Source organism: Pipistrellus kuhlii, unplaced genomic scaffold, assembly GCF_014108245.1.
Source record: "Pipistrellus kuhlii isolate mPipKuh1 unplaced genomic scaffold, mPipKuh1.p scaffold_m20_p_2, whole genome shotgun sequence".
Taxonomy (NCBI): Eukaryota; Metazoa; Chordata; class Mammalia; order Chiroptera; family Vespertilionidae; genus Pipistrellus; species Pipistrellus kuhlii.
The window spans coordinates 182,530,405-182,557,023 of record NW_023425515.1 but is presented as its reverse complement, the minus strand read 5'-3'; the positions used below and the strand labels follow the sequence as shown (position 1 = coordinate 182,557,023).

Sequence of the window (26,619 nt, the reverse complement as noted above, 5' to 3'; positions counted from 1 at the left end):
TACATGCCCTTGACCGGAATCGAACCCGGGACCCTTCAGTCCCCAAGCCGACGCTCTATCCATTGAGCCAAACCAGTTTTGGCTGAATGTCTTCATGTATCTATAGAAGCTTCCTCTTCCTTAGTAAAATTTTTGTTCCAGGTCATCCTCTAATTGCTGATAGATTTAGGACTTTCCTAATGGAATTTATCTTTTGAATAATATCACACACCACTAGACTTCTCGCCTGCACATCTTAGGAGGCCCAGGAACAAGCACAGTGCCTGGCACAGAGTAGGGGCTTGATAAATATTTTGAATCAAGTGCTGTTTCAAGAGCAGGGTATTTACTTAGCAGTTCTTGGCACGAGTATTATTGGTTTAGCTATGAACTTATTTAACAAGCTCAACTCCCCTACTTTGATGAGAAAACAGACTAAGAAAGATTTGTCTGTGTCTTGCTCCATTGAAACCAGGAAGTAAAAAGAGGAACTGGCTGGCTGCAAGGGAACAGTGATTCTTTGAGGTGATTGGGGGGCATCTACTGAAAGGGGAGTTGGAGCTTGTGAGAGGGCCAGATTGGAATTCTGATAGCAACTACACAGATCATCCTAGCAGGAGGCTGACGAGGATAAGGCTGAGCTGTGAGTGCCCTCTTGCTAGTTTGTGCATCTCATACTAACACTGGCATTGAATGTGCCCCCTTTTCCATGACGGAGGGTCATCCCTCCTGCAGTAGGCAGTCACAAAAGGAAGCGTCTCTGTGGTGAAGCGGGAAGAGCAGTTTTTACAGCCAGAGACCTGGGGTCCAGTCCCAGTGGTTCCCGTTACCTCAGCAAATCTGGGCTTCTTTTTCTGTAAAGTGGGGGCAGTAATACCCACCTCCTTAGGCTCTCCTTGAAATGAGAAAATAGTTAAAGCGCCTACTTCTGCTAACAGAACTGAGCATCCCATTTTATTTTTGTTGTTGCTACCATAACTAGCCTGCCTTCATACTGGGTCAGAGGAGCCTCTTATCTTGTGGGGAGGATCTGTCTGCCTGCTGCAGGCAGTTGTGCTCCCAGGAGTGTCTTCCTGTGGGTTTGCTGATCAAGCCAGGTCCTTATCAGTGATGACAGTTCCTCTGATTCTTGGTTACACAGCAACTTCTCTAGAGAGTAAGTTCCTTGAGGGAGGTCACGGTGCTTACACATGGCGGTTCTGTGCAGCTGAAGGTCACGCTGGTTTGCACACAGTGGTGTGGCTGGTTTTGCATCTGTGTTCAGATAGAGTACCTGTTTTTTGTCTTCAAAATAGAAGACTATACCATCTTCACAACTTACTGAAGTATTTGTGGATGTGTTTATCTGTTTCGGGGTGCCTTGAACAGGATTGGGGGAGGGGGTACACTGAGCATTGCCTTTTCCATCAGCTCATTTTCATCTACCTTGCACTCAAGCCATGCTTCCATGTTCTCCGGTACTGCAGACTCAGACCTCCACTCCTTTATACTCCTGCTGCCTCACCTGGAGTGTCTCTCCACTCCCTTCTCACTGGAAAATTATAATTCCTTCCTAGATCTAGGACACATGATCATTTTCTGAAGCCGCCTCTGAAGTAAGCCTTCCTTCTTTGTAGATCTTCATTCTCTCACTCACTTGGCTAGCTAAGCTTGAGGGTTCTACTCTGCCAGGCAGAGGCTACTGACATTTTTTTTTTTTTAAATGGTCCTGCCTTGCTCGGTGTGGCTCAACTGGCTGAGCATATCAGTGGATAGAGCGTTGGCCTGCAGACTGAAGGGTCCCGGGTTCGATTCTGGTTAAGGGCATGTACCTTGGTTGCGTGCACATCCCCAGTGGGGGGTGTGCAGGAGGAAGCTGATTGATGTTTCTCTCTCATCAATGTTTCTAGCTCTATCTCTCTCCCTTCCTCTCTGTTAAAAATCACTAAAATATATTTTTTTAAATTAATCTCAACTAAAAATATTTTCCCATTGATTTTTAGGGAGAATGGAAGAGAGAGAGGATAAGACAGAGAGAAGCACTGATGTGAGAGAATGCGCCCTAACCAGGACCCGGGTAAGGGAGGAGCCTGCAACCAAGGTATGTGCCCTTAACCGGAATCGAACCCAGGGACCCTTTGGTCCATCACAGGCCGATGCTCTATCCACTGAGCCAAACCAGCTAGGGCAGGTTCTTCATTTTTGGCTTGTCATTTACATTTGAGCTAGTAGCTCAGTCTCTCTGAGCCTTGGCTTCTTATTCTTAAAAGGCCCCACAAGATGTTGGGAGGTGGAGAGATGACATAGAAGGTGGCAAAGAGCTGAGCATTCTAGAAGGCACTGGGCAAGTGGCTGTTCTCACTCCCCTGTGGTACTTTCTTTCTTTTTTTTCCTTTTTTTTTTTTTAATTTATTTTATTTTATTGATTTTTTACAGAGAGGGAGAGAGAGAGAGAGAGAGAGAGCCAGAAACGTTGATGAGAGAAAAACATCGAACAGCTGCCTCCTGCACACCCCCCACCAGGGATGTGCCTGCAACCAACGTACATGCCCTTGACCGGAATCGAACCCCGGACCTTTCAGTCCGCAGACCGATGCTCTACCGCTGAGCCAAACCAGTTTTGGCCCCTGTGGTACTTTCTTACTCTCTTAATCTTCTCTACTTAACCCAATGGTGTTTAATCTTTTTTTCCCCCAATGAGAGGAGGGAGATGTGGATACCCAAACTTGGATGGTTCAGAGACCTCTTTAGGAATGAAAACCCAAGACTCAGAGAAGTTGAGCTACTAACTCAAATGTGGTAAATGAGTGTCGACCCATGAAAACCTAATCCAGGATGAATCTTCCCCTCCTCCTCTTAACCTGTCTAGTCCCATCAGCTCCCAGCTAGCTGCCTTTAGTTTCCTACTTCATTCCAAAGGACACTCAGCAAGACCCTAACTACATGCTAGGTTTCTGGAGCTGAGAGCATGCTATCACTGAAGTTTCCTAAGCATCAATTTCCTTCTCTATAAAATGGACAGTGATGCCCTAACCCAGTGGTTCTCAGCCTGTGGGTGAATGTAAATATCAGTGTTTTCCGATGGTCTTAGGCGACCCTGCTAGTGGTTTCCATTGGAAAACACAGATATTTACAATACGATACATAACAGTAACAAAATTACAGTTATGAAGTAGCAACGAAAATAATTCTATGGTTGAGGGTCACCACAACATGAGGAACTGTATTAAAGGGTCGAGGTATTAGAAAGGTTGAGAACCACTGCCCTAACCGGTTTGGCTCAGTGAATAGAGTGTCAACCTTCAGACTGAAGGATCCCAGGTTCGATTCCGGTCAAGGGCATGTACCTTGGTTGCCGGCACATACGCAGTAGGGGGTGTACAAGAGGTAGCTCATCGATGTTTCTAACTCTATCTCTCTCCCTTCCTCTCTGTAAAAAAATCAATAAAATATATTTAAAAAAATAAAACGGACAGTGAGGATTAAAATAATATAATTGGTTGATAGCACTTTGCTATCAACACACATAATCTCATTTAATCCGCACAATAATGCTGTGAGATAGATCTTTCATTCAACTCAGGCAATATTTGTTGAGCGCCTACTACCCTGTGTCCCCGAAAATAAGACAGTGTCTTATATTAATTTTTTCTCCCAAAGTTGCACTAGATCTTATTTTCAGGGGATATCTTATCTTTCCATGCGCTAGGTCTTATTTTCGGAGGATTTCTTATTTTCGGGGAAACACTGGTATGTTGTAGGCAGTTTTAGCCGCAGTGATGCCTCATGGAGCTTACATAATAAAAAGAGAAGTTTAAAAATATGAGCACTAAATAAGGTCATTTCAAACTGTGATAAATGTTATAATAAAAATAAAACAGCCTTGGCTGGGTAGTTCAGTTGGTTGGAGTGTCATCACAATACACCAAGGTTGTGATTCAATCCCTGGTGGACACATACAAGAATTAACCAGTCCTGGCCTGTTTGGCTCAATGGATAGCGCGTTGGCCTGCTGACTGAAGGGCCCCGGGTTCAATTCTGGTCAAGGGCATATGCCTGGGTTGCGGGCTCAATCCACACTAGGGAGGGGGGCCATGCAAGAGGCAACCAATCTATGATTCATCATCCCTTCTTGCTCTTCCTCTCCATTCTCTCTGAAATCAATAAAGATGTTAAAAAAAAAAAAAAATCAACCAGTGAGTGCATAAATATGTGGTACAACAAATGGATGTTTCTCCCTCTCAAAAATAAAAAATAAAAAAGCTAAGGAAAATCATTTAGATCAGCGATTTTCAAACCTTTTCATCTCCTGGCAGGCATAAATTCATTACTAAAATTCTGCAATGTCCGGCTAGTGTTGCTCAGTGGTTGAGCATTGACCCATGTCCCAGGAGGTTGCAGGTTCAATTCCAGGTCAGTGCATACGCCTGGGTTGAAGGCTCATTCTCCAACAGGGGGTGTGCAGGAGGCAACGGATGGATATTGATGTTTCTCATTCTTGTTTCTCCCTCTTCCTTCCTATGTCTCTAATAATAAAAACTTTTTTTAAAAAAATTATGTGGCACACCAAAAATACATTTTTTGCTGATCTGACAAAAAAAAAGGTGTAATTTTGATTCATTCACACTGGATGGCTATTGTCATGATTTTATTTGACAAAAGGAAAAGAGGTCAGTGTCCCTGACTAAATAGTCACGTATTGCGTGTTTAAAAAGTCTTGCTTGCAGCATACCAGCATGCCACTGCTGATTTAGGTTATTACCTGGATACAGATTACATAAATACACGATATAGAGGTATTAAAGTATTTACTCATTACTCTCTGATTTTTATGGTAGCATTTTTCCTGGGCTGCTTTTCTATGGGCATTGTACAATAGAATGCTGCTTTTTAGATAAAGGACCTCAGAATTTCTAGGCCTTTTAGATATTCTTAAATTGTTAGTGGGGATTTCATCCAACTTGGAGGCAGTCTGAAAGATGTGGATTTTGAGCCTCAGACCCCATTCCCTGGAGCTGGCAGTCTCCACTTGTAGAACTATTTTTAAGGAAGGCAAACCCAGCCTGTAAAACCCAGAAAGATGCCATCCCTGAGTAAATAACCAACTGAACATGTTTGAAGGATGTGAAAGATGAATATAGAATTCAGAAAATGAGCCCATTGAGAACAGTGGCTACAGCTGTGCAGAACACACTGCTCAGATGGAGTTTCATAGTCTCCACAGCAGAACACAAGATTCCCTTTACCAAGGCCATGAATCTTCCCTAATAACTGCTGCTTAAACACACACCCAGAGCACCTACTGAATGCCGGTAAAATAGTATGACATGAATAAGCGGCACAAGAAATCTGTCAAGGAGGAGGAAACAATGTCGGTGAATTGAACGACCTGGAGCCACGGTTAGCGCAGGTAGAATTGAGCGTTGGAGTTCAGGTTGTTACTGATGCCCCAACCCTGTGTCCTGTGCACCCATCATCCAACCAACCAATCTCACATGCAGCTACTTGGTAAGATGGAGGAGTGGCAGAGCCAGGCCAGGAGAGGCCCACGGGGAAGCCCTCCACACCAGTATTCCTCACTCAACACGCTGTCCAGCCCACAGAATCTCAATCATGCCGTGAAAGCTGAGGGCTTCCTTTCTATTAAGGACAAGATGGTTGGTGGCTTTTTCTCACTTATCTCAGTTTTTTAAATGAGATTTACATAGCTAGGGTGAACTGCTAGCAGGGTCGCCTACGACCATTGGAAAACACATATTTACATTACGATACATAACAGTAGCAAAATTACAGTTATGAAGTAGCAACGAAAATAATTCTATGGTTGGGGGTCACCGCAACATGAGGAACTGTATTAAAGGGTCGAGGTATTAGAAAGGTTGAGAACCACTGGCCTAACCGGTTTGGCTCAGTGAATAGAGTGGATAGCCAAATGGTTTTCCCTGCCAGCCAAATGGATTGCTCTTCTCAAAAATTAAAATAAGCAGCCCATATTTGTTGCAAACACTCAGAAGTGTGTACAGCGGAAGGTAAGAGCTTCCTGCCCGTCTTTACTCTCTAGCGTAGCCGCAGACATGCCTTCCCAGCTGAATGAGATCTGTCTTAATTCCTCCCACGGGGGGCCCTCTATAGTGCTGGCAAAAGAGCTGGGGAGTTCTCAGGTTTTCAGTCAATACTCTGGGCTAGCCTTAAATGTACTAATAATTAGTTAAGTTTTCAACAAACCTTCACAGAATGTCACCTGTGTGCTAGGTGGTGTTGATCCAAGATGGACAAAACATCCTCTGACCTAGGGGCTGGACAACCTTGTGTAAACTGAGGATTATAGTGGTAATCCCCTAATGAACACATTCAAAGGACCATTTTTAAGAAGTGGTTAAAGTTGTCTTTTTAATCAGAAAGACGCACATAATAAACTGACCAGAGAAGTCGGAGTTCTTGGCAGTTAAGCCAAACTCAGGCCGACATGGATGCAGTGGAAGGGCAGAGTGAATGCTCTCCAGAAGCCCTAGCAGCGTGAATTGTTTCTTTTCATTCTAGTTGGTGAGACCTCCCTGGCCATGTGCAAATGTTCCACAACATCCCAGTATATGCCAGGTCAGTCAGTCAGCAATTCTGCTTCAAGAATTTGCTTGTTTTCCATTGCATAAATGCTACATTCTCAACATGGGAGGAATTTAAAATGTAAAAGTATTTGCTGTGTAAAGGAGGGAGACTCTATGGCAGGGACTAGACCTGCTCCCCTCACACCCAGTTTGATGCCTTTTCCATCACATCCCGTGACTGAGTTCAGCACCAAGCGAGTGGTCATTAATCTTGTATGGATTTATCCAAGACTGATGATCCCAACTGGATTGTGCCAGCAGCAGAGATTTAATGTTGGACAGGCCCGTCGCTGCATTTGATAAGCAAACAGCCCAGTGACAAGACAGAAAAACAGGAAATGTATCTACACATTGAAAAGGGCCAATTTCAGAGGGAGAGGCACTTAGCAGAGGGTGGAGCACAGGAGGGAGGGCTCCTCAGCATAGTGAGTGTGTGAAAGTGCCTTTGAAGAAACATGCCAAGTTTCCTTTTCCAGATTAAGGAACTAGAAGACTCTGCCCCCCCCCCCCCCCCCCCCCCACACACACACTGAGAGGACAGGTACATTGCCAAGTTACTCCTGGGGATCTAACCTTGTCTAAGCAAATAAGTGTGATCATTGCTGGTATTTTTTCAGTTGAATTTATTGGGGTGACATTGGTTAACAAAACCCTACAGTTTTCAAGCCTGCAACTCAAACATCGGCACACTGCACTGTGTGCCCCAAGTAGTCTCTTTCTGTCCCATTTATTTCCCCTTTGCCCTCTTCCACATTCCCCTACCCCGCAATGTTGGTATTTTAAATGTTTTCAACTGTTTAGTTCTTTTTATTTTTAAAATATTTTTATTGATTTCAGAGAGGCAGGGAAAGGGAGATAGAAATATCAATGATGAGAGAGAATCATTGATTGGCTGCTTCCTATATACCCCCCACTGGGGATCAAGCCCACAACCCCGGCATGTGCCCTTGAGTGGAATAGAACTTGGGACCCTTCAGTCTGCAGGCTGATGCACAGTCTACTGAGCCAAACCAGCCAGGGCATTTAGTTCTTTTTAGTATTAATAATAGTAACAATAAAATTTAGTATTAGGATAAGATGGTGTCTTGGGTTGGTCTGATTCAGGCCCTACTGCTTCAGAGGAAACAACCCCATTCATTTATTCGTTCTTCCTTCGTTCCATTCATTCATTCGTTCATTCATTCATTCATTCATTCATTCATTCATTCATTCATTCATTATTTGGTGCCTATGGTACCAGACAGGATTTGGGAGGAAATGGAGACACAGGCTATTAAGCTGCTTAATTTTTCACAAATCCCTTTTTCTCTGGGCCTCCATTGCTCACCTATTCAGAGATGTGTGTTCACAGTGGACTATTTAGATTCAAATTCCGGCTTCACCCCATGAAAATTAATTTGGTCTCCGTGAGCCTCCATGTCCTCATTGGAAGAGTGGGGATGATATAACAAAAGTTTCAGCGTGCTGCAATGAAGGTGAAATTAAGGTAGGACCCAAGCTAGGGTGGTCGCAATCTTAATCCCTGCTGAATCCCTGAGCGGCGGACCCGCTCGGGAACCACCGACAGGTGTTAATCAGGGCGTGGCTCAGCCCCCCACCCGGATTAGGTTAGGATTTATGAAGCCCGAGTCTGGGCTGTGGCCTCGTTCCGCCTTAGCGAGGCAGAGACACGCCTGCCGGGCCTGGGCTCGCACACCGCGGGCTGGAGCGCGATGCCCGGAGCGGCCGGCCCCGGCAGCCCGGGTCTCGGGGCGCGCGGCCGCGGGGCGCGCACGGGGGCCGGGCCCGCGGGGCCTGGGGGCGGGGCCTGCGGCCGCCCGGCTCCCCGCGCCTCCCCGCCCCGCCGAGGCCCGGAAGGGGCAGTAGCGCTTCCGTCTCCGCCGGGGAGGCACGGAGGGCGGAGCTGCGGCCCGAGGACGCGACGCGAGCCCAGTTCCGGCGAGGAGGCCGCGCCAGTGACAGCGATGGCGGCGGAGTCGGCGCTCCAAGTTGTGGAGAAGCTGCAGGCGCGGCTGGCCGCGAACCCGGACCCGAAGAAGGTGAGCGAGCGGGCGGCGCGCAGCGGGCGGGCGTTGGGCGGACGCGGCCCCGTAACGGTCGTGGGCCGAGCGCGGCCCCCCAGGTCAGCCGGGGCCGCGGGGCTCGGACCCGGAGCCAGGCCGCGTAGCGCTCGCAGCCGGAGTCGGGAAGTTCCGGCCTTGGCCGCTGCCCACGCGGAGAACCCGCACGTCAGGCGGCGGGGCCGGGGGCCGGGCCTCCTGCCTCCCGGCCGGGCGGCGGCGGCGGCGGGCGGACTCCGCGTGTCCGCGGCTCCCGAGCCGCCCGGTCCCGGGCCAGCTGTTCCCGTCGGGGCGCCGCCGGGTCCACTGCCGCCCCGTGCCCCGCGCCGGTCCCAGGCTCTGGGGTTGGGAGCGGGGGGTCTGCCGGTGCGCGGTGGGTCCGGGCTGGTGTGCGGTCCTGCGGCTCCCAGAGACGCTTTGGTACTGAACTTGGACCTTCTCACTTTGCGAGTAAATCCCTTAAAAAACGGGGCAAAGTAAACCCCACGTCTCCGCTGTGAACGGAGCCTAAAAACTTCGGTTGTGATTGGAAGAAGAAAGAGGTTAGAAGTTGCGGGTAGGTTTCCTTCTGGCCTCACTTCATAGAAAGGCGAGAGCTAACGTTTCTCGTTTTGCAGTGAGAGGTGGGCAACCATTTTTAATTGTAGTCAGCTAGTTCTTTATTTTTTAAGCTTTTCTTAACTTAAATGCATTCTTCTCCCTCTCCGACTTCGTTATCCATCTTATCCGTGTCTGGGAGTGGAGGATGTTAGAATTTTTTAAAATTTAGGTCCACGGATGGAAACACCCCGGTTTGACATTCTGCCAGCATTCTGGCCAGAGTGCGGTTTCCAGGAGCGGGGCTCAGCCCCGGAGCGCCTCAGGAGGCAGTGGTCCAGGAGGTGGAGATGAAGGGGCGATAGATTCTGGTTCTAAACCATTTGCCAGCGAGGACCGGGACCGTCTTTGCTCAGCCTTCCTCACCTGCTGCTTCCTAAGACTGAACCGAAAGGCCGCAGTGCCGGGTTCTGGGAAGAGCCCCGCAGATATTAGTCACCACCCTTCAGTTTCTTTGAAGGCCCCTTTCTCTTCGCCTTGTTCCCGGCTTGTCAGAGGGGAGGGTTTTGGCCTCCATGTGTAAAGGCTGCATACAGCATCTCACCCTCAGGCCACTTTTTAATTCTTTAATTCATACCTAGCTCAAAGATCTGCTTATTTAGGAAGCCATTTTAGTTTTAAATCTGTGAAACTGTAAATGCTTATAATTGCGTTATTTTCTATTGTGGCTTCAATACTTAGTGGCCAGACATATTTACAAGTTTCTTTTTATAGTTACCCTTTTTGGACGTCTGATAAATGTTCAGTGTTTTTTAGTACCAGTTTGTTTTCCCAAACTCTGTAGATTTGGGACTGATCTTTAAAACCTTAAAGCAATATTATGTAAATCCATCTCCCAACCCTAATTTTGGTCTTTCTATCAGGTTAAAAATATGCACCATGTAGTATCTGTAGTCATTCTCCCACTAGAATTTAAGTTTTGAAGTAGCTTTTCTAGGAAATGTGAATCAAGTTTCACATTAGGAAATGGTTTGACTTCTCATCCTATTTGAACTATTAGAGATTATTGCCAGTATTTGGCTTTCTCTTCCCAGTTAGGAAATCACCCTGAACTTCTGGCTTTGTGTTCTGACGTGAACCTTAAGGAGATGAGAAAGCCCTGGCCAGTTTGGCCCGGTGTTGTCGTATGCAACCGAAGGCGGCACATAACCCAAGTTGCTCTTTGATCCCTAGTTGGGGCGTATGTGGGAGGCAACCTGTGGATATGAGGTTGTTTCTCTCACATCAATGTTTCTCTTTCTGTCTCCTCCCATTCTTCCCTTCTCCTCCTCCATCTCTCTAAGATAAATTTTTAAAAATTAAAAATAAAAGATGAGAGCCGAAACCAGTTTGGCTCAGTGGATAGAGCGTCAGCCTGAGGACTGAAAGGTCCCGGGTTCGATTCTGGTCAAGGGCATGTACATTGGTTGCAGGCACATAACCAGTAGAGAGAGTGCAAGAGGCAGCTGATAGATGATTCTCTCTCATTGATGTTTCTAACTATCCTTCTCTCTTCACTCCGTAAAAAAACAATAAAATATATTTTTAAAAAAATAAAAGATAAGAAAATGTTGGGAGATCATTTTTGCAAAGGGCACGTTAGCTAGCATTCAGCAATGAGCTAACTGTAGGGTAAAACTGCAAGCTGGCACAATGGCCTTTTCCTCAACCTTCTGTTAACCCAACAAGCTCCCACAGGTTGATCTTGAAATTGCAAGATGAGCTGAAACTGGTTTGGCTCAGTGGATAGAGCGTCGGTCTGCGGGCTGAAAGGTCCCAGGTTCGATTCTGGTCAAGGGCATGTACATTGGTTGCGGGCACATCCCCGATGGGGAGTGTGCAGAAGGCAGCTGATTGATGTTTCTCTCTCTTCGATATTTCTAGTTCTCTATTCCTCTCCCTTCCTCTCTATAAAAAATCAATAATATATATATTTATATATATATTTTTTTAAAATTGCAAGATGATTATATAGCCGTAACGAATTCGCAACTAAATCCTGACTTCAAAACCATTATTATGCTGAAACCGGTTTGGCTCAGCGGTAGAGCGTCGGTCTGCGGACTGAAAGGTCCCAGGTTTGATTCTGGCCAAGGGCATGTACATTGGTTTCGGGCACCTCCCCCGTAGGAGGTGTGCTAGAGGCAGCTGGTTGCATGTGGAAATATGGCTGCTCCTCCTTCCTTTGGGAGCAGGAATGCCTCCATAACATGCTACATGAAAGGAGTTCTCAGGCTGCCAGCCTTACAGGAGAGGTTGAGTAGTAGTATATTTCTCCTACATCAAAAAAAAAAAAAAAAAAAAAAAAAAAAAAAAGAGGCAGCTGGTAGATGTTTCTCTGTCATCGATGTTTCTAGCTCTCTATCTCTCTCCCTTCCTCTCTGTAAGAAAATCAATAAAATATATATTTTTTAAAAACCATTATTACCCAAAGGGCGGATTCCATGCATATGTTCCTGGATTTTCTGGTATTAATATTGGTGTTTAACTGTATTTTCACTTTTTAAAAAAGTTTTTGTTTTTTTAAATATATTTTCATTGATTTCAGAGAGGAAGAGAGAGATAGAAACATCAATGATGAGAGAGAATCATTGATCGGCTACCTCCTGCATGCCCCCCACTGGGGATCAACCCCAACGTGTGCCCTTGACTGGAATTCTCTCAGGAATTCTCTCAGGAACCTGGGATCCTTCAGTCTGCAGGCCAACACTCTATCCACTGAGCAAACCAGCCAGGGCTATTTTCACTTTTGAGGCCATCTATGGTCAAGGTTTACTTGGTGCAAAGGTGTCAGGCAGAGAACAGGATCACTTAATTCCTACTATTTTATGGAACATAATTTTTATGGCTGGTAAAGTTACCTGTTCATTGTTTCATTTTGAACGTGAGACTACCCAGAACACAGTCTGATGGTCAGTGGAGACTTAAGGAGTCAACTTTATGAACCTTTGGGTTTGAAGGGAGTGTGCAGAGGACAACTGAAATTCCTAAGCATGGATTGTGCAAATGTTTGACATTTCTCAGTTCTCAGTGATCTGTTATCAGTTCTTGCAAACTCTACAATGGCCTGTTGGCTTAATAACAAGTTTCCATCTATCCGAGGATGCCCGAGTGCTTTTACCTTGTTAGTGCTTTGTGTGTGTTTTTTCTTGAACCTCATTGGCAGTAGAGGGCTCTGCAGTTCCTTTTCTCTTACTATGGAGCTAAATCATTTTTAAAATCTCCAGGACTTTAGCTTTGTCTGCTTTTAAGTCGCCCTTACCAGCCCAAAGGAAATCAGATAGCATTCACTCCCTCCCGTTAGTGCTGGGCTTGGGATGGAACACACCCTCAGTGACTTCTGACCCATCCTGACGCTGCTCTCAGAGGTCCTGAGGCTCCTTTGTTCCAGGTGCCCTTCCGCTGTGGACTCTGGACTGTCTGACAGAGTGATCCTGTAGGAGGAGCTTTTTGCTTCGGGGTAGCTAAGCTCTGCTTTCTAAGGACAGTGTTGTTTTGGATGTTCCTCCTGGCTTTTGGCACATGCTGTGGTAGGTGTTCTCGATTACTAGCTCATTAGGTAAGTCTCCACATCTACAAAAGGAGAAGAATAGCACCCACTTTATAGAGGTGGTTAATGAAGATGGAGTAAATGAGTTGACAGATGTAAGAATTTAACACAATCTTCTAGACACAGTAGATGGTATATAAGTGCCTCCCTGGGGTGGTATTAGGGGAGACAGCCTATTTCTAACCTTTTCAATGCTTCTAAGTTTCCTTTAAGGAAAGGAATTGTCATTCATCTTTGTACTCAAAGCTTTGATGGCAAGAAATGCACATAAACTTTCTCCTAAGTTGGATGTTGGTGGTGATCAGATTTGAAGTGGAGTATAATTTTCACTCAACTATGAAGGTGAAACTCCCTATCTACCACTTGCTTCTCATTTGTTTCTCATCACAGTGTTATTACTTGTGATCCAGTTGCTCTGCCTACTGACCATGTTCAGTAGTTACTGAGGTAGAGTGACTAGAGAAACATACTTGCTGCTCCACCTATAGCATTGTGACATACTTACCGAGTCCTCGACTGCACGTGGAAAAAGAAGAGATTGTCTTCTCTACTATGTAAATGTAAAGGTAGTCACGGTCTACTTTAAACTACTTGTACTTTGCAGTTTCTTTTTTTAAAAAAAAATTTTATTGATTTTTTACAGAGAGGAAGAGAGAGGGATAGGGAGTTAGAAACATCGATTGAGAGAGAAACAGATCAGCTGCCTCCTGCACACCCTCTACTGCCTCCTATATAAATTTTAAAAATGATTTAGCTCCATTAGTGAGAGAAAAGGAACTTCAGAGCCCTCTTTTGCCAATGAGGTTCAAGAAAAAACACACACAAAGCACTAACAAGGTAAAAGCACTCGGGCATCCTTGGATAGATGGAAACTTGTTATTAAGCCAACCAGGGTACATGCCCTTGACCGGAATTGAACCTGGGACCCTTCAGTCCGCAGGCCGAACTCTATTCACTGAGACAAACCGGTTTTGGCTGCAGCTTCTTGAATGGTAGTATGTTTACATGTACATATATTTTTTCTAGAGAAGGACATGACTAGTCATGACTTTTGGTGGAAATAGAACAAGTAGAACTTTGGATTGGCTGGGGACTATCTGGTTGAGGTCAAAGGTAGGCATTTAAAGTTCTGTTGGAGCCCTAGCTGGTTTTGCTCAGTGGTCTAGCGTCAGCCCTTGGACTGGAGGAGGGTCACAGGTTCGATTCTAGTCAAGGATATGTACCTCGGTTGCAGCCCCCAGTTGATGTATGTCTCTCACATTGATGTTCCTCTCTGTCTCTACCCCTCTCTCTAAAAATTAATGGAAAAAATATCCTTGGGTGAGGATTAACAAAAAAATAAACATGTTTCTTGAATGAAATTATTAATTATAAACACTTATTGAGCTTTTATAGGATTCCATGCATGGTTGTTTGAGTGGAAACAGGACTCAGTTCCTATTTTGTAGGTGGAGTGAATGGGATTCAGAGAGGTTACTGACTTGTACAAGATCGCCTGGCAAAGAGGTGACAGGGCCAAACTGAAGCCTGTCTCTGACTCCGGAACTGTCTTAGCAGCAGTGCCGGCCTGATTCTGACCTAGTTTTAGGGACTACGGGAAGGAAATGTGACCAAACCCAGATCACTTTTCTAGTATACGCATACATTGTGTGTTTACCATTAATGGCAAAGCTCTGATTCTGGCAACTTGAAATTGGTCTTGCCTTCCCATTGTTTCCAAAAAACAGTTCTGTTACACACTGCTGACTGCCCGGAAACTCATACCCTTTCCCTGCGGAGACTTCTGCTCCTTTTTCTTCTCCTCTGTGCCAGGTCCATGGGTAATTTCCCTAAAATCAGTACCTGTGTTAGAAATTCTCTCAAAAGCGGCAAAGTGATAGTTGATAACTTTTCTTAGAGTTGGTTTAATTCTCTTTAAGTCTCATTTCCTGTTGGTGTAGCAAGTGCTTAAAAGCCGGGAACCTAAGTCACAGACCTGCGGGAATCTCGCCCTACTTGCGTCCTAGGGCAAGTAACTTACCTTATTTGTTCCAGTGAATGTTTATAGGAATTAATGTTTATTTTATTCTCTGCAGCTCTTAAAATATTTGAGGAAACTCTCCGCCTTGCCTATTACAGTAGATATTCTTGTGGTAAGAATTGTATATCTTTTAATCTTATATAAAACTATATCCTCTTTGTACAGTAAGACGAAGAGCATGGGCTTTGGAAGTGAAGAGAAGGAAACATAAGATCATGTATTGTATGATCCCATTTATATGAAATGTCCAGAATAGGCAGGTCAGAGGCAGTAAGGAGGTTAGTGGTTGCTAGGGGTTGGGGGCGATTGGGAGCAGCAGGGTTTCTTTCTAGGGTGACAAATGTTCTGGAAGTAGTGGTGGTGGTTGCAAAGTATTGTAAATATTCTGTAAACCACTGAACTATACACGTTAAAAAGGTTAAAATGGTGGATTTTGTTACAAAAATATTTTTCTAAAAACTGAAAGAATATTGGCTTTGTCATCAACTAGTCCTGAGTTCAAATCTAAGTTCTGTTCCTGTAGCTGTTCTGTGTAACAGTGGGCAGATTCCTGTCTCACAGAGTTGTTACTGGAGGATTGATTGGGATACTGTATGCAAAGCTGCTAGCTCAGTATCTGGCAGCTGCCAGAATCACTGGTTATTGTAGAAGTGTTTTAATTCAGTATCTCCTCTTCTGACCTGGTATGCTTTGTTTGCTACTGTGTGTCAGAGGTTTGGGGTTAGAAACAAACTAATTTGTACTGAGGCTTGCAAGGTACATTTTAGGAAGGAAGTAACTGGTTTGTTGAAAAGCAAGAGTCTGATTTCTTTGAAAATGGTGAGCCTGTTTCCACAACTCTAACAATTCCTGTGCAATGTGCAGGAGACCGGCGTTGGGAAGACAGTAAATAGCTTACGGAAACACGAGCACGTGGGAAGCTTTGCCAGGGACCTGGTGGCCCAGTGGAAGAAGCTGGTTCCTGTGGAGCGGTAAGAACATCACCTGGTCTGTCAGATTCTGGTTAATCTGGCATTGGGTGTCGTTATTATTCCTCTCTGCCTTCTTATTTAAAGTATTTTGTCTCAAATATTAAAATAATCCATGATTATAGTATTAAAAAGTACTTAAAAATAGAAATAGGGATCAAAATTTCTTAAGTCTACGACCCAAAGATAAGTATTATTAAAAGTTTGATGTTTCTAATGTTTTCTTAAAAGGCTTTTTATGTAGTTGTGAACAAGCTATATATAACATCCCCTATTTGATTCCCAAGTTTTGAGTGTGTGTGTTTGTTAATCCTCACAGAAAGATTTTTTTTCCATTGCTTTTTAAATATTTTTTTAGAGTGGGGGGGTGGGGGAGACATCAGTGCAAGAAAGATCAATTGGTTGCCTCCCACATGAGCCCTGTCTAGGGCCAGGGATCGAACCTGCAACCCAGGGACATGCCCTTGAATAAGAATTGAACCCAAGACTCTTCAGTGCATGGGCTGAGCATGCTGCCAAGGGCATGAGTCCCCAATTTTAAAACTTAGACTATTTCTAACTCTTGCCTTCTCTGTAGCTCTTTGTGAGTTCAGGGTCCATGACTGTGTCCTGAACAAGGATAACGCTGAGATTTTTAACTGCTTTATCTGTGTATCCTTCTGTTTAGAAACACTGAGCCTGATGAACAGGACTGTGAGAAGAATGATTCCCGAAAGCGCCCCAGGGACGCCCTTCAGAAGGAGGAGGAAGAGGAGGTAGAGGCAGACTATCAAGAAAACTGGAAAGCCTCCAGTAGCCAACAATACAGTCCTGATCACAGACAGAAAAAACACAGGAAACTCTCGGAGTTCGAAAGACCTCTCAAAGTGGCTCACAGTCAGGAGCGAAAGAGGGGCCACAGGGCTTCCCCAGTTTACTCTTCAGACCATGAATCTTCCGATTATGGCCACGTTCAGTCCCCTCCATCGTCCGGCAGTCCTCCTCAGATGTCCGCGGACCATTACAGATCCCCAGACGAGGATCACGAGCCCTTTGTTCCCCAACAGAAGCCTGGAAAGGGCCACAGCAGTGCCTTTCAGGACAGACTCGGGGCCAGCCAGGAAAGACACCTGGGCGAGCCCAGGGGGAAAGGGGTTGTGAGTCAGAACAAGGAGCACAAATCTCCCCATAAAGAGAAACGTCCCGTGGGTGCCAGGGGAGAGGAGAAGTCGCCTTTGAGCAGAGAAAAATCCCACAAGGCCATCTCCAAAGAGGAAACCCGCAGGCCCCTCTCGGGGGATGGCACAAAGGAGAAAGCGCCCTCTAGTGGTATCAAGAAAGAGAAGGACCGAGAGGGCAGCTCCAAGAAGTTTCTATCCCCCTTGGAGACTGCTTCAGACAACCACCGCAAAAAGCCAAAGCACAAAGACGCAGAGAAAACCAAGTCAGACAAAAACAAGCAGAGTCTAGACAGCTTGGACAGAGGAAAGGGGGCCGGAGACCTGCCGCCCAAGGCAAAAGAGAAGGTTTCTAACAACCTCAAGACTCACGAAGGGAAAGGGAAAACTCCTTCGGACAGGAAGTCAGGGGGCTCCCTCCCTCGAGTTGAGGAGACAGATGTGGATGATGAATTTGAGCAGCCCACCATGTCTTTTGAGTCTTACCTCAGCTATGACCAGCCCCGGAAGAAAAAGAAAAAGGTTGTGAAAGCCTCAACTGCGACTGCTGGGGAAAAAGCACTAAAAAAAAAAGATTCGAAAAGCACTAGTAAAAGCGTGGACGCAGTTCCGAAATCACCTAAGGTGAACGAAAACAAGTCAGAGAGGCACCAGGCGGCTGGAGCCGAAGCAGCCAAGCCGAGAAAGGTAACCTTCCGCCCCTCAGTGGCTCCCCTTCAGAGCGCCTGGCTCTGCGGAGCTCCTCGGACCCACCCGCTGCTGCTGGCTGGGCTGGCTTTTGTGTGGCTGGTAGAATTTCAGTTTGAAGTAATTTCCTCCAGGCCTCTCCCTGCCAGGGGGTGGAGAATACCCAAGACACGTGCTTGCTGAGGTGCCCTGGGTGCTGGGCTCGTCTGTATGTGTTTCCTGACCTGTGTGGTCAGACATGCCTGTGGCCCCTCCCGCCTGGGTCTGCCTGGCCCACTCTGTTGGGATGGACTGAGGAAGGGAAGCTGTGCCTGTAGAACAGGGCATCCGGTCACTGGCCTCTCCTCCGCAGGTCCCCACCGATGTCCTGCCAGTGTTGCCAGACCTCCCATTGCCTGTGATACAGGCCAATTACCGGCCACTTCCTTCCCTCGATTTGATAGCCTCCTTCCAACCAAAGCGAAAAGGTAATTTTCTGTATCTGTTTGTTTTTTAATGGAAGATTTTAAAAATCATGATGTGTCATCAGATTTTGGTGAGTTTCTTAATTAGACAGGCTCTGGAGTTTGATGACTTGGGTTTGAATCCATCTCTGCCTTCTACAATTTACATGAACTTGGGTGGTAACTTAATTTCCTTGGGCTTCAGTTTCATATTCTATAGGTGAGAATAACAACGGTTTGTTCTTAGGGCTGTTAAGTGGATTAAAAGCACTTAGCTAACATGTCTCTTTTTTTAAAAATTGATTGCAGAGAGGAAGAGAAAGGGAGATAGAAACATCAGGGAGAATCATTGATCAACTGCCTATGCACGCCCCCTACTGGGGATTGAGCCTGAAATCCGGGCATGTGTCCTTGACCGGAATCGAACCTGGGACCCTTCAGTCCACAGGCCGACACTCTGTCCACTAAGCCAAATTGCTAGTTTAAAAATCTTTTTTAAAAATGTGGGAAGTCTATGTGCTGACATGGAATGATTTCTAAAATGTGGTAAATAAAAAAAACGATAGTAGTGAGTATGTTATTGGTTAATATTTGCTTATTCTCTGGAGGGACACAAGGAACTGGTAACATTGGTTACTGCTGAGAAAGGGAACTGGGAGGCTGAGGAATGGGGTGGGAAGGAGATAGCTTAGAGCTTTTTGTAACTTATGTTCTGTTTTCCTCGCATTACAGCACACTCTTCCCAGGAAGAGGATGAAGCCGGATTCACTGGACGGAGAATGAATTCTAAGATGCAGGTGTACTCTGGTTCCAAGTGTGCCTATCTCCCCAAAATGATGACCTTGCACCAGCAGTGCATCCGGGTACTTAAAAACAACATTGATTGTAAGTCACATGCTTCTCTCTAGCTCTCAAGCACGTTGTGCCGCTAGGGCCATATCACTGGTGGCTTGGCTATTACTCAGCGCTTTCACCTCTGATTGTCTGCAGCAATCTTTGAAGTGGGAGGCGTTCCGTATTCTCTTCTTGAACCTGTTCTGGAGAGGTGTACGCCTGATCAGCTGTATCGCATAGAGGAATATAATCATGTGAGTATCCTGTTTGGGTGAGAAAAGGGCAGTTTTCTGGCTCATGTCTCTAGAAATAGCATTACCTCTGAATCGGCTGGAGGGTAGGCTACAGGTTGGATCACTGTTCTGGGCCTGTTTGTTTTGCCGATGGGCCTTTGAACAAAATTATTTTCAGCATCTGTCTCTGGCATCTTAAGTGGGCCTCTTGGGTAGAATCTTAGGTGGGATTCAAAGGGAGCAGAAAAGCACTTCCCACACCTCCTTTGAGCTTAGCTGCTCACAGAGGCACAGGGAGAGTTCTGGGATCCAGGCCGGGGACAGAGCTTTGTGCTGACACTCAGGTGTCTGGTGAGTTTTTTAAAGAGCACAGGGGCTGGGTGTGGCCTAGGCACATTGAGATCGATCCAGAAATCCTTTCCCTTTCCTAATGCTGGGACACACTTATCTGATTGTATCCGGACACATTCTCCTCAGATGGCCCCTCGCCATTTCAGTTCAGTGTAGTACTTGGGAAATGCCTGGATTTGACTTCACTCTGGCTTGACCTTTCACTGATGTTTCTAAAGGAAAGTAATGATCTTAGACTAATTTTGTGTTGTCTTATCTCCTAACTCTCCAAAAGCAGCTAGTATAATGTATCACATTTAACTTTAAGTTTGTGATTTGATTTGTTTTTTTTCTAGAGCCATGGTATTTTAATATTTCTATATAGACAAAAAAAATCATTAGGAAACCTAGGTAATTAAGGATGAAAAAGAGATACATAAGAGTGCTTGCATATAAATGATGTCCTGGTTCTGGTTTTAGGTATTAATTGAAGAAACAGATAAATTATGGAAAGTTCATTGTCACCGAGACTTCAAGGAAGAAAGGCCCGAAGAGTATGAGTCATGGCGGGAGATGTACTTGAGGCTTCAGGATGCCCGAGAGCAGCGGCTACAACTATTGACAAAGAATATCCGATCTGCACATGCCAATAAGCCCAAAGGTGGGCGGGGCAGAATAGTGAGCCCTGTGCTCTGGGCCACAGCAGGGTCTTGTAGGCCCCGCTGATGTAGGGCCTCTGGCCCCTAAATCTCTGGTATTTGCACAAGTGGGGCAGAGGTGGGGTTTTTCTACCACTGCTTACGCTACCCTACAAAGCGGTTTTCAGGGTTGGTGAACCCTCAGCCTTGGGAGCACTTAAGCTTTTATCTGGCAATAGTGTACACATTGAAATAACAGTAGCATCTCTGTTCCAGAAGGCAGGTGTTTATTTCCGTATTTCTCCACAGGCCGACAGGCAAAGATGGCCTTTGTCCACTCTGTAGCCAAACCACCTCGTGATGTTCGAAGGAGGCAGGAAAAGTTTGGAACAGGAGGAGCCGCTGTGCCAGAGAAAATCAGGTACCATCTCTGCTGCTCTGGCTTCTGAAAGCTCAGAGAAGAGGGTCCACGAGTTTTTGCTCACCCCGAGAAGGCAGCCCAGGGCAAGAAGCCATTCGTTTTGGGGGGAAAGCATGGGAATGCAGAGTGGGTTCTGGAGCCCCAGCTTCCTCGACTGCAGTGCAGGTTGGACAATTATTGCTGACTCTCAGAGAGGTCAAGGTTAAGTAGAGAACAGGGCCTGACTTCTGGAAACATTCACTTATGCTTTCCTTTTCCCTATTTAAGCAAAAGTGGAGTTTACTGTATGACTAATTTATTTAATACTAGTGGCCCGGTGTGTGGATTCCTGCACATTGAAAGGAAATTAATTAGAAGGTGACCAGCAGGGTGGGCCTGGGCAAGACAGCCAAATATGCCCTGTAGCCAATCTTCTACGGTCCCTCCCTGGCCGTCCATGACACTGGTCACGGTCACTGGTCACCACAGCTCAGCAGTAAACTATATTTGGGGCCAACAGTGCCCCAGCAACAACAACACATTGCCGAAGGTGGAATCGCACGGCCTGATGAGGAATCGGGCGCCCTTCTTTCTGGTTCTGGGGTGCATCACCCGAGAACCACTGCTGCCAAATCACTACAGCTCGGCAGCTCCTGCATTGAGTGTTTGCCCCCTGATGGTCAGCGTACATCATGGCTACTGATCAGATGGTCAAATGGTCAGCTGGTGGCTTAGACTTTTATATATATAAATTTTAAAGAAGAAGGGAGAGGGAGAGAGAGAAACATCAATGAGCCCTGACCAGTTTGGCTCAGTGGATAGACTGTCGGCCTACAGACTCAAGAGTCCCAGGATCGATTCCAGTCAGGGGCATGTACCTTGGTTGTGGGCACATCTCTGGTAGGGGGTGTGCAAGAGGCAGCTGATTGATGTTTCTCTCTCATTGATGTTTCTAACTATCTCCCTTCCTCTCTGACTGGGAATTGAGCCATGACCTCCTGGTTTATAGGTCGATGCTCAACCACTGAGCAACACTGGCCTGGATGAACTCTTAATTTTTACCTGATCATCTCTTGGTTTTCCCATCTGGGCAGATAGCAACTCCATCCTTCCTGTTGCTCACACCACTACTCAGGTCGTCCTTGACTTTTCTTACCCCCATATCTGATCCAGCACAAATACCACCAGCTTTGCCTTCTAAAGATGCCCCTAATCTGACCCTCGCCACCTCCATGGCCTAAACAGTGAAAAGTTAGTTGAGGCTATCATTCCTTTTGAAGGGCTCACCGTCACCTCAGAGCCACTTCCAGAAAACCTGGGGGTAATATAAATACAATCTGTGGCAATATTTGTTAATTAAACTGTCTTACAGTTCACAAAGAAGCTAAATAACAACAGAAGTATAATTGACCTTAAAATGCTCAGTGAGACTGAGGCTTCACATGAGTTCTGAAGTGTTCTCAGGTGGGAGGCGCTGTCAAAGCCACGGAACGGAGTCTCCTCAGAAAGGCGCCGGCTTCCGGGCTGGTGCTGCGGGTGGACCGCTCATCTCATCGCTAACCAGCTTTGTTCTGTGTTGCAGGATTAAGCCAGCCCCGTACCCCATAGGAAGTAGCCAAGCTCCGTCCAACAGCGGCAGCAGCAACAGCTTTCCTGCCAGCCCCGAAGAGCCCGCCTATGATGGCCCCAGCACCAGCAGTGCCCACTTGGCGCCTGTGGTCAGCACTGTTTCCTACGACCCTAGGAAGCCGACTGTGAAGAGTGAGTGACTGGGGTTTCTGCTCAGATATTTCAAAACTAGTGTTTGAACCCTTTAATGTCGTTACCTGCATCATTTTGTATGGTGGAGGTAGCGTCCGTCTGATGCCTTGCACATACCTGGTCTAAATGTCAGTACACCCTCCCCCTACCCCCCCCCCCCCCCCCCGTTCGTTCATAATGCATGTGTATCTTTCAAACAATGATCATAATGAATGTTCATTTTCACAATCTGCCCTTTTTTTAAATTTAAATGTAAAACGTTCTCCAGGCAATAACAGGGTTCATAACCATTATTGACAACAACATTATAGTTCAACTTATGAAGTTTTTACAACCTTAAAACCCCAGCTTCCAAGTATTTATTTATTTTTATTGTTTAAAGTATTACAAAGAGTTTACATATGTCTCCTTTCTTTTCCCCCATTGACCTTCTCCTGGCCCCAAGTATTTATTTTTTATATCTAGTTGTGTCTGTTCATATTTTATTAATTTGATTACCATAGATCAGTGGTCTGCAAACTCATTAGTCAACAGAGTCAAGTATCAACAGTATAACAATTGAAATTTCTTTTGAGAGCCAAATTTTTAAAACTTATTAACTTCTTCTAACGACACTTCTTCAAAATAGACTCTCTCAGGAAGAGCCACACTCAAGGGGCCAAATTGCCGAATGTGGCTCTCGAGCCGCAGTTTGCCGACCACGACCATAGATGATGCCCAGTATTCTAAGGAGGTGTTCCCAACTTAAAAGCATTATTCTGTCTTCACCTCAGAGCCCATGAGAGAGTAGGAATCCTGGCTTAAGGTTTGGCTGAACGCAGGTTAACTAGTCCTTACGCAGTATTTGCCTTTTAGCTTGTGGTAGGCAGGCCTGTTGCTACACTGGGCAGACGGGTGGGAAGGGAATGTTTTTTGCTGGCTTGGGTGTTATGAGACAGTTAAATTATGGCCTTCAGAGTCTGGATTGAATTCCAGTTCTGCCACTTATTGGGGCAGGTTGGCCAGTGTCTGAGTCTTGGTGAGTTTGTTAGAATTAGAAAGTTATTGTTCCAGGCCTGGCAGGTGCTCAGCAGGTGGTAGCTCTGTGCTGCTGCTTCTGTTGTGATGTTAGCCAACAGCTACTGCTTGCATCCATTTTCCTGGAGGCGCAGGACCAAGAGTGGCAAGACTTTGGCTGATTGTTAACTTCTGGTGTTGTATGTCTAAACTGCCACGGATCTGAAACAGGGGCCTTATTTCTCTTTCCACAGAAATTGCCCCCATGATGGCTAAGACAATTAAAGCTTTCAAGAACAGATTCTCCCGACGATAAACTGAGGACTTGCCTTGGAGAAGGAATTTGGGGGTGAGGAAGACAAGGACAGTGGGGTTGGGGAATGGAACTTCCAAAGGAGACCCAAGTCGTCTGCTTTGTGGCAGCTTTGGTCTCCGAGTCCTGCACAGTCCGCAGGTGTCGCATCTGTGAGCCTGTGCGGCCACTGCCTCCCGCCTGAGAACACTTCAGAACTCTGAAGAAGATGTGAAGCCTCAGTCTCACTGAGCATTTTAAGGTCAATTATACTTCTGTTGTTGTTTAGCTTCTTTGTAAACTATAAGATAGTTTTAATTAATAAATATTGCCCCAGATTGTATTTATATTACCCCCAGGTTTTCTTTTTTTGTTTTTTTGTCCTCTACTACATACTTAGCCTTTATGTTTAGGTCCTTTATTAAAGTTAAACAAAGGCTAATGGAAGCCATTCTCCTATCCCAGTCCAGCTCTCCTGAGTGGACGCTGGTACAGAGGGCGGACTGGGCGTCCCCAGAGCCTGTGTGGCGCCCACTACACACAGGTGAGCAGCGGGCCTGGGCTGCCGGTCCTAGCGGGGCCTCCGCAAGCAGACAGGAGCATCCCGTCAGACCCCTCCCCTCAGACCCTGCTCAGTGTTGCTTTGAGTTCCTCTGCAGGTACAACTCTTTATTATTCATTAAATAGTATTTATTAAGGGAGGTTATTTGTAAAGGTCTAGGGTCTTTCCCCCCATCCTTTTTTGCAGTTCCCAATTATTTTATTTTTATTTTTGAGGCTCACTTGAGGACACAGACCCTCGGGAGACCAATTTGCACAGAATCCCAGCATTTTTACAATTTCCAGTGTCTGATTCAAAACTAGGTTTTTTTCCCCTTCCCTGTTTTTCCTTCTCCCATTGGCATGGGAGAGAAACACAAATACATGGCAGGGCTTTTGGTAGGGTCCCCCACCCCCCAAATACAGCATCAGAATTTTAAAAGCCAGCACTTTAATCTCCGTCTCTATGAATTACTACTAGAAGTGAATGGTTTTAAAAGCTGTAATGCTATGTTGGGAATTTTGTTTTTGCTTTCTTTAAAAGGTAAGATCATGTGATTGAAAGAGCACAACAATTTGCTATGTTTTGTAGAGAACTTTGCAGCTGAAGCTCTCTACTTTTCGAGTGTGTGAGCCAGAATTTGGAGGGAAGGACCAACGTAGCAAAAGTGTCCAAGCTGTAGCCTTGGGGTGGGCGAGACCGCAGGGCATGAGTGTGGTTTGGGAAAGGAGGGCCGCGCTTCTGAGTTTACTAAGGAGCAAGATCAGTGCTCTGCTGTACAGGCGCCTGTGGCGATGTGACCTAAGTATCGCTCTCTTTTAATTTGCTGTTTTTTAACTGGGTGAAACATTATTTCTCTTAATGGATTTTATTTCTCTTGATTGACTGTATTACCATTCCATCCCTATCCCCAAATCTTAGGAATGTTAGGAAGCCTCTTACCTAAAACCAAATGAACATCTGGGTCAGGTGCCTAGAACGGCTTCCTCAAGGTGTCCACCTTCAAGCTGTCTCTTAGCTGTGTGTCCACGTCTGTCATTGAGACCAGTCTTTCACATTTCAGATTCAGTTGTGTATGATTTTATTTTCTTTATTAGGAGTCTTTAGACAGGGAAGGAAAACCCACATTTTCATCCCGACATCACTTCCATAAAGATTTTTAATCACCCCTGTGTGCATAGAGCCAGGTCTTTCCTCCTCCCCTTCCACGCATGTCTGCACCGGGGCTGTGACTTGGTGAGACCAGGAAGGAAGGAAGAGGAGAAGCCCAATTTCTAAATGACCTCCTCGCCTGGGTGCTGGGCATGGCTGCAGAGCAGACATAGGATGACGTCCAACTTTTGGTCTCATTTGTGAAAACGTGTGCAATTTTTTCCCCTGTGCTACACTACATACAAATCAGCAAATTACAAATTAACCCTTTGCGATCGTTGATATAATGAGCAGTTTCTTTAGGGCTTTCTCTTTCTTTCCGGGAAGCGGGAGGGGAAGGAGCAAGTTGTCATCTTGCTCTTCATTTGTATTTTGGTCCCAAAATGTAAATATAATTTTCTATGTTACTTTTTTGTGGTAACTACCAAGATGAATATTTTAATTAGATAAGTTATATGAAATGAAAGAAAAATTCCATGTCTAAATAAAAAACAAACAAAAAATCCCAATCATTGTTGGTCTTTCTCCCTTATTGTGTCAAAGAATGGAAGTTGGTCGCAAAAGGTCTGGTTCCTGGGCTGGATAAGGGGGGATTGGGTTTTTGTCTGCAGCATAGCAGGCTGGGAAAGGGGGGAGAGCCCTGTAAACAAAGGGAGGGACTCAGGTAAAAAGGAACGAGTGGGGACCAGGCACTGTCCTTTGTTATACCGGAGCCCTGGATTAAGCTATTAATCCCATCATAGTTGAAGCTGAGGTTCAGACCATGAAACAGCACAGCCAAAAGCTGCATAGCTAGGAAGTAGCAACAGAAAGGATTTTAAATTCAGATTCTCTGACTGCAAAGAATGCCCCTCCACCTTTTAGTCATTTCTTCTGGGTGTGAAAGACAGCGGTAGGTCTCCTCAGTCCTACACGGCTTCCTAATGAGAACGTAATGAACACTGAAGCGGACAGGTCATGCCAACAAGGAATTAATGAGAACCTATCGTGGCTGAGCTGCTGGAGTTCCAGCAGTTGCTAATGGAGCCAAGGGCTTGGTTTCAGCCCCTGCATGCATCCAGTGAATTGGATCTTACCTTAAACCTGCATCTCACAACAACACAGTTTTACTACCCCTTCTCTCCTAACGAAGGCATTTTGGGTGTATATATAGTCTAGACTTATTTTCTCCAATTCTTGATTGGATCTAATTCTCACTGTTAGAAATTACTATGCATTGAAGTTAATTGTGGAACATGGTAACTGATGGATGACTTTATCCAGAGTTTGTAAGTTAGCCCTTAGTCCCTTATTAATTCAACATTTGCTGAGCCTGGACCTGTATTAGACCCTGGGCTACAGATTAACACAAGTCTGGCACTCAGGTAAGAGTAACTGGCCCTGATGGTTCTGCACTTACTATGTGCCAAGCAGCACCC

General features: G+C 45.7%; 1 protein-coding gene and 1 non-coding gene across 4 annotated transcripts; both read left to right on the top strand.

The window, feature by feature from the left end:
- Window positions 1-8,410: 8,410 nt before the first annotated feature.
- Window positions 8,411-25,710, top strand: ELOA (elongin A). Of its 3 annotated transcripts, XR_004989703.2 has the most exons (12): window positions 8,411-8,602; window positions 14,825-14,881; window positions 15,634-15,740; window positions 16,405-17,581; window positions 17,934-18,048; window positions 18,757-18,909; window positions 19,015-19,112; window positions 19,902-20,082; window positions 20,369-20,480; window positions 22,042-22,220; window positions 23,471-23,770; window positions 24,593-25,710. XR_004989703.2 is itself a non-coding variant. In XM_036448503.2 (11 exons), the coding sequence occupies exons 1-11, from the start codon at window positions 8,528-8,530 to the stop codon at window positions 23,530-23,532; spliced, it is 2,316 nt and encodes a 771-aa protein (XP_036304396.1). In that variant the 5' UTR covers window positions 8,411-8,527; the 3' UTR covers window positions 23,533-23,860. The 3 variants fall into 3 exon arrangements, 2 of the variants coding, with proteins under 2 accessions (XP_036304396.1, XP_036304395.1); XM_036448503.2 differs by lacking the exon at window positions 24,593-25,710 and having other exon boundaries at window positions 23,471-23,860; XM_036448502.2 differs by lacking the exons at window positions 14,825-14,881; window positions 24,593-25,710 and having other exon boundaries at window positions 8,416-8,602; window positions 23,471-23,860.
- Window positions 11,352-11,484, top strand: LOC118725190. Its single transcript, XR_004989916.1, has one exon. It is a non-coding gene; the product is annotated as a small nucleolar RNA U109 (small nucleolar RNA).
- Window positions 25,711-26,619: the final 909 nt, after the last annotated feature.